Source organism: Macrobrachium rosenbergii, chromosome 48 (assembly GCF_040412425.1).
Source record: "Macrobrachium rosenbergii isolate ZJJX-2024 chromosome 48, ASM4041242v1, whole genome shotgun sequence".
NCBI lineage: Eukaryota > Metazoa > Arthropoda > Malacostraca > Decapoda > Palaemonidae > Macrobrachium > Macrobrachium rosenbergii.
Genome location: NC_089788.1, coordinates 52,775,853 through 52,784,589, shown reverse-complemented (window position 1 = coordinate 52,784,589; position 8,737 = coordinate 52,775,853). Strand labels below are relative to the sequence as shown.

Here is an 8,737-nt window from a genome sequence, read left to right as displayed (position 1 = left end):
TGATTTTATTTTAATTTATTCATTCCAACAGTGATTCAGAGACAAACCATATTCGATAATAATGGTTTAATGATTTCAGATGCCAATATGCACTTAAATCTCTTCGAAGCCAAAAAAATTACACTTTCTTGGAATACTTAGACGGTTGGGTAGCAAGACTGGGTGGCAACACCGCAGTGGTTGCTCTTGTTCCTGGTGAGCTTCATGTATCCAGCATCACCCCAGCCGGTACCCCAGGAGTTCTTGATGATCCAGTAGTCGTCGCCTCCCTCGGTTCCGTAGCCAACGGCCAACACGGCGTGGTTGATGCCCTGAGGGTCGCAGTTTGGTTCGTAGTAGACACCTAGGGAGGAATAAAACAGAATTGAAAAGCTATGAAATGCTTGTTTTTCTCATTTTCCATAGACTGTCATTTTAGTAGCAAAACAATAAGAGGCAAGTATAATTTTTAAAAATAATTATGTAGATACGAATTCTTACATATTTTGGCACTGTGGGAATTAAAAGTGAAGTAAGCAAGTAATACAGGAAGGGAAGGGAATGGAAAAGAGACTCACCTGAGCTGTACAACTGGAAGGACACGTGTCCAGCATCGACGCACACACTGACTGGACCTTGGTCGTGGACAGCAGAGGCCTGAGTCTGTTCATCGCCATAGGGGATGTTCTTGTAGCCACTCACAGTGGCAGCGATCTCTGATGCATCGAAGCGGCATACATTGTCCTGAGAGATTCATTAACAGTAAGAGCGATAATTAGATTCTTTTGCATGACCTTGAAATGTTAGTTTTGGCTTCATGTACTGAAATCCGAGTCAAGGATACACTATGTAAGGAATGAGGAGCGACAAAGACAACATTCAAGTAAGACTCACAATAGCCTCGTAAGGATAGGAAGACTCAGTCTGGCTTCCTCCGCAGGACTTGAGATAATCATAGGCCCATTGCACAACTCCTCCGTTGCAACCGCTGTTTTCTGTTGAGCAATCAACCAGCTGCTGTTCGGAGAGGCTTGGCAGACTTCCGGTTTTGATGAAATGTGCACCTTCAAGAGCTCCGGTCTGTTGGGAGATTCAGATTTCAAAGGAAACGGTAAATGTTCCACTCTTCTAGAGGCAGTTGTAATAACTGGCTCAGTCATTATCTTTAGCCCAAATACAGTTTCATGTGTTTCAGCTGAAAAAAGTTTCCCTTTGATTTACAGTCACATGAGTCGGAATTAATTTCATGGCTTTTCACCTGAATAGATCTAAAACATGACTAATTTTTAAATGATACATTAAGATTTAGGAAAATCATTTAAATGTAATTGAAATAAATAAATGAACAACGATTCAAAAGTTCAATGAAGTTTAATTTCACAAAGTTTTAATGATAACTATTCCTCATCAATAGTATTGACAGTATGAAAGATATAATTCTACCTTTAGTGCTTATGGTTTGTGATTTATACTCTTAGCTTTCGTTGTTCACAAAAAGCAAATGGCTCTTAAGTGACACTCACAGTAGAGAAGGACCAGCAAGATCCACACTGTCCCTGGTCCTTGACGGGAGTGACAGCTCCCTGGTCTCTCCAGTCAACAGTGGCAGCTCTGTTGGCCTCAGGGAAGTGAACGAATTCCATTCCCTCGGTGCTCTGCAGCTTTTGCAGACCAGTCATCTGGGCTACAAATTCCTCTGTGGTCTGTTATTGAGAATTGGAATTGGGAATTCAAGTAAGTGGTCGAAGGGATGGTCGTATTATTTGGAAATAGAATTTGTTCTTAATAAATTAAAATGAATCATATATAATACAACTGCGAAAAGTAAAGAAATGTGTAACTCCCTCTCTCTCTCTCTCTCTCTCTCTCTCTCTCTCTCTCTCTCTCTCTCTCTCACCATGTCTCCAAATCTGTTCATGGCAACGTTGAAGGTGACTTCGCCCTTTTGGAAGCGTTCATTATGTTCCGCTACGAACTTACGGTTGCTCTCGAAAATGGTCTTCCTGTAGAGCTCCTCCTTGGCGCTGGAGTAGGCCTTGCCATGGGTCAGCTGAAAGAAAGCAAATCTGGATGAGAAATTATTTCCTTTTCCCTGCTGTGGATTGAAAAATATAAACGAACGTCCCACTTAAAGTTTAACAATCACCACAAGAATTTTCGTGTGATAACGAAAATCAAAGTTCATTAAATTTTTCATTTGTGCACACAAGAAAATAAATGGTAGCCAAGACCACCGATAGTTCATGACAGGTCTGAGATGACATCCCAAGAGCTTTCTATAATGACAGTGGCAACAACTTTTGTAATATCAAAAGTTAGGTCACTGAAGGCGATTGGTAATTACTTTTTAGAAATTAAACACATTTACAAATTCTAGCATCTAGTTGAGAAGATAATCTCAAGGATTAATAGAAATGATTCCTCTTCCCATTACAACTGACCTTGAAGCTTTCCCATGATTGGCTTGCGGCAGCGATGGCCAGACCACAGAAGAAGAGCAGCAGTTTCATCTGCAAAACAGCATAGATAGAGATGTGGGTGCACTAACGTGATAAATGCTGCCTCATCCGAACTTTCAATTTTAAACCTTTATAACTCTGACTTGTCTCTTTAGCGTGTTTTTACGGTAATGTTACATTAAAATGTCGATAAATGCAAGGTATGAATAAAAAAAATAGTCTTTTTGTTCCAATAAAATCTGAATCTGTTCGGCAACTTATCTTTACCAAACTAATAACTACTTCTTTTATCATTATCCATTATGTGTCCTCATTCTTAGGATTGAAACAAAAAAGTTATTAGTTGTAAAAGCATACCTCTGGAAAAGAGAATCCTCAGATCTGAGGACAACAGGCTTAAGCAAATAAAAAAAGATATATGATGTACATATATATATATACTCGTATATATGTGTGCGCGTGTGTGTAAGTATGTATGGATAAGAAAATTCTACTTTGAACGAAGGCATCACATTCGTACTTGATAATGAGCAAAGTACCGGGTTATAAACGGTGAAAAGGAATGATCTAGTTAGATAATGCTTTGTGGGACTCGCCCTACTCACCTTTGCAGGAGTAAATTAGCAAGGCATGTGAGCCTCTATTTATAGGAAGACACTTGCTGATACTTTTTGCCCTTTGCATCATGATTATTGCATTGTTGACACTGGATCTCCACCTGGGTGACTTCTCAGGCGCTGATAAAGAGTGCCTGTCGTGGGAATACAATCGTCAAAGTTCATTTGGAAAGCTTCATCACTTTCACGGTAAACATTGAATATTATTATTATTATTATTGTTATTAATGAAATGAAAATCTTTTTGTTTGATCAGAACTTCATGAAATTTAACAGCAAAATACCAACGGTCCTCTGATCATCTGACCATGATCTGATATTGGATTGCTTTCAAGGTCATTTATACGTGTGTATGTATATGTATGTATATATGTATATATATATATATATATATATATATATATATATATATATATATATATATATACATAAATATATATATAATTTGGATCAAAATTGTCATATCATTTTATCTGTACTATTTTCCATCCTTACTATAGCAGTGTCGTTATTTGTTTATAAATGAACACAGTAAAGATGTTCACAATGAACTATGTTATCTATGACTGAGACCCCGCGCGTTACATCATTTAGAAAATCTTATGGTCGAATGTACCCTCGAGTTTGTACCGTTACACAACGTTTCAATGACAAACTTCACCTAAAAGCATACATAGATTAATGTTGTCTGCAACATGATAAATCGATAATTGCTTCGAGGACAAAGTGTTTAACTGACATTTTATCAGTGAATTCAATTCCATTTGCCCTAAGGAGATCACGTAAGTACTTGTAAACTCAAGAGAAAATTATCTTCGTCAAAATAACCCCAAACGTTACCCCATTTCTTCCTAAACGAGACTTTCTCTTCATTAAGAGACATTAATCGTACTTGAACTGATATTAAGGAATTACCTTACCTTTTACACTACAAGAAAGTACATGGCGCCATTATACAGCTGCGACAGTAGTACACCTTCTCAAAGCATGCAAGTTAAATAAAAAAAAAAAGTTAAGTATACCTTAGTTTAACCAGACCACTGAGCTGATTAACAGGTCTCCTAGGGCTGACCCGAAGCATTAGATTATTTTACGTGGCCAAAAACCAATTGGTTACCTAGCAACGGGACCTACAGCTTATTGTGGAATCCGAACCACATTATACCGAGGAATGAATTTCTATCACCAGAAATAAATTCCTCTTATTCTTCACTGGTCGGTCGGAGATTCGAACTCGCGGCCAGCAGAGTGCTAGCTGAGAACGGAACCCAGTCGCCCAACGAGGATCTTAAAGCATGCAAGGTTTATACTACTGAGACACAGGTAGCACAGTTAGATGGCAGACGTGTTATTCTTCACCCTTCATCGGAGGCAGATCCTGAAAATATCTGGGTGAGACCGGAGAGACTGGGGCAACCGGGAGAGGACTTTTCCACTTCACACGATGCGTCAGGAGCCGCGAATAATCGTATTGATGATGAAGTAGATGAAGTTAACAGCCAGGAATAAAGACGAGAAATGAGGGTATCTTGATACTGTATTAGATGACACATTAAAAGCGGCAAAAAATGGTCTTTTATGGTAATGAGCACGGAGAAACAAATAACTAAGAACTTCGTGTTCTGCAGTTTAGTAATAACAATAAGGAAATTTCCTGTTATCTGCATAGCTTCAATGAGTATGTGGCCTTGAAGAACGGTGATACAATGAAAAAGCAATTATAAAGAATAGTGTTGTAACACCAATGGATAACGATGTAATATTTGTTCTTGTTGCAGATAAGAATCCTCCTCTTAAGTGGACAGGCAACGAAAGTGGGTTTTATTTGAAGAAGATATGAAAGAATTTAGATAAACAAAAATACAAAAAACTGATAAGAATATAAATACTGGCATAGGAATGCATTTACTGGATCATTTATTTGAAAAGAAGTATGTAAAATCTACGAAGTCTAAGGAGTCTAGTTGGTCTGGTCGGAATGAAAACTAAATGCTATTCCTGTTGTTTTCATCATTGAATTATCTAGGTCAGTTGCCTTTTGAAAAACCAAATTTGTAAATAATGCCCTCATTCTCTGTAAGAAAGATGGACCTCCCTTTTCTGCTGTCAGTAGTTTTTACCGTTTAGCTGTTTGGCTGTGGCGTGCTTCATCTTGGCATCTCTAGCGAAAACTTATGTTATTATGTACCAACCTTTAAAGATTGCTTAAATAACATGGAACCTTTCAGGATTCATTGCCCCCATTTCATTTCTTCTTTGTGGTGTTTTCCTTATAAATATATATATATATATATATATATATATATATATATATATATATATATATATATATATATATATATATATATATATATGTGTGTGTGTGTGTGTGTATGTATGTATGTATGTATGTATATATATATATATATATATATATATATATATATATATATATATATATATATATATATATATATATATATATATATATATATATATATATATATATATATATATATATATATATATATATATATATATGTATATACATATGTTTGTGTGTGCCTGTGTTCGTCTCTGTGTACTGAAATACCGATATACATGTGATTTAAACTAATAAACATCTTCATACAATCATATGAAATTCCCACTGTCGAAACTGCTATCATTGGAAATACCTCGTGTCATTTACGCTTTGCATGAGAAGTCACCCAGATGTGCCTGTAAAGAAGACAGCAACTGTCCTCTAACGTCACTCATTTTGTTGTTATGAATTACGACCAGCCAACCATGATGCTTTACATTTAGCAAGGTAAGTCTTGAGAAACGATTATTTGTTTTCGGGGTATAAGGCTGGGGGTGCCTAGACGGGGACACCTTAGACTCTAGAATGGGAATTTTGGTCATTCAGGACAGGTTTTTTCGAAAATAGTTCCTGCATTCAAAGTTGTCCTTAAAATGTTATAGCATAACCTTCATAAAAAATGGATACGTCGAGTTACTGAGTTTATGAAATCGAATATCTTATGATCTTTAAATAATTTCTCTGTTCAAATGCTAAAGGCTGAGATGACTTGATAAATATTGTTAAGAGTAGACCGAGAGGATTGTTTGTTGATGTGTCGAGTTTCTCGAGAAAACTGTGCCAGAGAGGTCATTCAATGAGTCTCTTTAAATCTACTGTTCAAGAAACATTTTCTCTTAAACTCCTACGATTCTCTAATCCAAGACATTTCACAGATGAAATTCCTGCTCTTCCTCTGTGGTCTGGCCATCGCCGCCGCCAGCCAGTCTTGGAAAGCTTCAAGGTCATTGTCTTATTTATAGAAAGATTTAGTCATAATGATAGATATATTTATAAATACAGAGGCTTTTAAAGCAAGATTTTAACCAATATTATTGATAGGTAGTGGCCAGTAAACAAAATTACTGAAAAAATGGCAGAACATCTAGGATCCTGCAAAAGTAAATATTAAAATTATGTCACTAGGATCCTATTACATGATTATACATAAAGCTAGCTAACCTGTATCCGTGGGATCCTTGGATATAAACCTGCAAAGCGAATATGGCATTTACTTTTTTCATGCAAAAAGAAAGAAGTGAGGTGAATGAAATATGGTTTTTTTGATAATATAGAAACTACTTTTCCATAAAATTTATCTATCCTCTAGAATGTCATGATTTTTAAAATGATTTATCATCCGCAAAAGTAGAAAAGAAATTTCACATCTAAATCTGTTCCAGCTGACCAACGGCAAGGCCTACTCCAACGCCAAGGAGGACCTCTACAGGAAGACCATTTTCGAGAGCAACCTTAAGTTCGTAGCGGAACACAATGAACGCTTCCGAAAGGGCCAAGTCACCTTCAACGTTGCCATAAACAGATTTGGAGACATGGTAAGAGAGAGAGAGAGAGAGAGACTTACATATCGCTCTGCTTTTTTTGATATGCATTATAGATAATTCACCTTGAATATGCTGAAAAAATTGTATTTTGAAATGAACAAAACAGAGCTGCCACTGTTGACTGGAGATACCAGGGAGCTGTCACTCCCGTCAAGGACCAGGGACAATGTGGATCTTGCTGGTCCTTCTCTACTGTGAGTGTCACTTAAGAACCATTTGCTTTTATTCATCTACCTTGTCTTGTACCCTTTCCTTAAGCAATGCCTCACTGACAAGAGAAGAACCAATACAATTTACTCTCGAACAGTAGATCGCATACCGTTCCTTATGAAAATATGAATCTTCCAACAGACCGGAGCTCTTGAAAGTGCACATTTCATCAAAACTGGAAGTCTGCCAAGCCTCTCCGAATAGCAGCTGGTTGATTGCTAAACAGAAAACAGCGGTTGCAACGGAGGAGTTGTGCAATGGGCCTATAATTATCTCAAGTCCTGCGGAGGAAGCCAGACTGAGTCTTCTTATCCTTACGAGGCTATTGTGGGTCTTCTTGAATGCTGTCAATCTTTCCTTGTACAATATATCTTTGGTATTGAGTTCAATGAATAATGCCAAAACTAATGTTTCAAGGTCATGTAAAAGACTCTATCCTTTTTACTTCGGTTCATCAAAGATCGCTGCCACTGTGAGCGGCTACAAGAACATCCCCTATGGCGATGAACAGACTCAGGCCTCTGCTGTCCACGACCAAGGTCCAGTCAGTGTGTGCGTCGATGCTGGACACTTGTCCTTCCAGTTGTACAGCTCAGGTGAGTCTCTTTTCCCTTTCCTTCCCTTCCTGTATCACTTGCTTATTTCACTTTTAATTCCCACAGTACCAAAATATGTAAGAATTCGTATCTACATAATTATTTTTGAAAAATTATACTTGCCTCTTATTGTTTTGCTACTAAAATGACAGACTTTGGAAAATGAGAAAAACAAGGATTTCATAGCTTTTCAACTCTGTGTTTTATTCCTCCCTAGGTGTCTACTACGAACCAAACTGTAACCCTCAGGGCATCAACCACGCCGTGTTGGCCGTTGGCTACGGAACTGAGGGAAGTTCAGACTACTGGGTCATCAAGAACTCCTGGGGCAGCGGCTGGGGTGAGGCTGGATATATGAAGCCCACCAGGAACAAGAACAACCACCGTGGTGTTACCACCCAATCTTGCTACCCATTCGTCTAAGTATTCCAAGAGCGTCTGGCTGCTTTATTCCATGAAGAGTTGTGAATATACATCGACACCTTTACTCATGAGACAATAGGTTGATAATCGTGTCTGGCTCTATATGTTTGTAATAGAAAATAAAGTGGAATCAATTAGATTACTGATTTATTAACATTTCACAGCATTAGTTACAAATGGAATCCTACTACCTTACTGTGGCAAGTGTTAATATTTAGTTCATTATTTAAAAGGAAAGCAACTTTCCTGAACTTTATTTCAGCACTAATTATCTATCCTTCAGTTGTATAAATATTGGAGCCACTATTTTGTTTTACTGAGTTTCAAAAAACTTTTGAGTTATTAAAACGAAGAAAACGAAAATCTGAATGACCTTGGGGGAAACGCCTGACTCTACTAGTAAGTCACAATCATATCGCTATTTCTTATTCAGAATACTAAAGAATTTAATTTCCATGTGGGAAAGATGCCTCTTGGAGAAGCGGTTTGTTCCATATGGAGAAAAGTAAAAAGAAATGGAATATCGTTAACGGTAATAAAAGGACATAGAAATCGTTAATATTCA

At 37.3% G+C, this 8,737-nt stretch overlaps 2 protein-coding genes across 3 annotated transcripts; one reads left to right on the top strand and one right to left on the bottom strand.

Annotated features, from left to right (window-relative positions):
• Positions 1 to 2,578, bottom strand: LOC136831393 (digestive cysteine proteinase 2-like). The gene is made up of 6 exons (XM_067091757.1): positions 2,421 to 2,578; positions 1,877 to 2,029; positions 1,503 to 1,682; positions 874 to 1,059; positions 558 to 723; positions 1 to 343 (listed from the first exon to the last, which is right to left on the bottom strand). The coding sequence occupies exons 1-6, from the start codon at positions 2,487 to 2,489 to the stop codon at positions 138 to 140; spliced, it is 960 nt and encodes a 319-aa protein (XP_066947858.1). The 5' UTR covers positions 2,490 to 2,578; the 3' UTR covers positions 1 to 137.
• Positions 2,579 to 4,970: 2,392 nt separating this feature from the next.
• LOC136831719 (digestive cysteine proteinase 2-like) lies at positions 4,971 to 8,309 on the top strand. 2 transcript variants are annotated; one of them, XM_067092341.1, is made up of 4 exons: positions 4,971 to 5,081; positions 6,782 to 6,934; positions 7,614 to 7,749; positions 7,967 to 8,309. In XM_067092341.1, exons 2-4 carry the CDS (start codon positions 6,932 to 6,934, stop codon positions 8,170 to 8,172), a joined length of 345 nt encoding a protein of 114 aa, XP_066948442.1. In that variant the 5' UTR covers positions 4,971 to 5,081; positions 6,782 to 6,931; the 3' UTR covers positions 8,173 to 8,309. The 2 variants fall into 2 exon arrangements, with proteins under 2 accessions (XP_066948442.1, XP_066948443.1); XM_067092342.1 differs by lacking the exon at positions 4,971 to 5,081 and adding an exon at positions 5,735 to 5,846.
• The last annotated feature ends 428 nt before the right edge of the window (positions 8,310 to 8,737 follow it).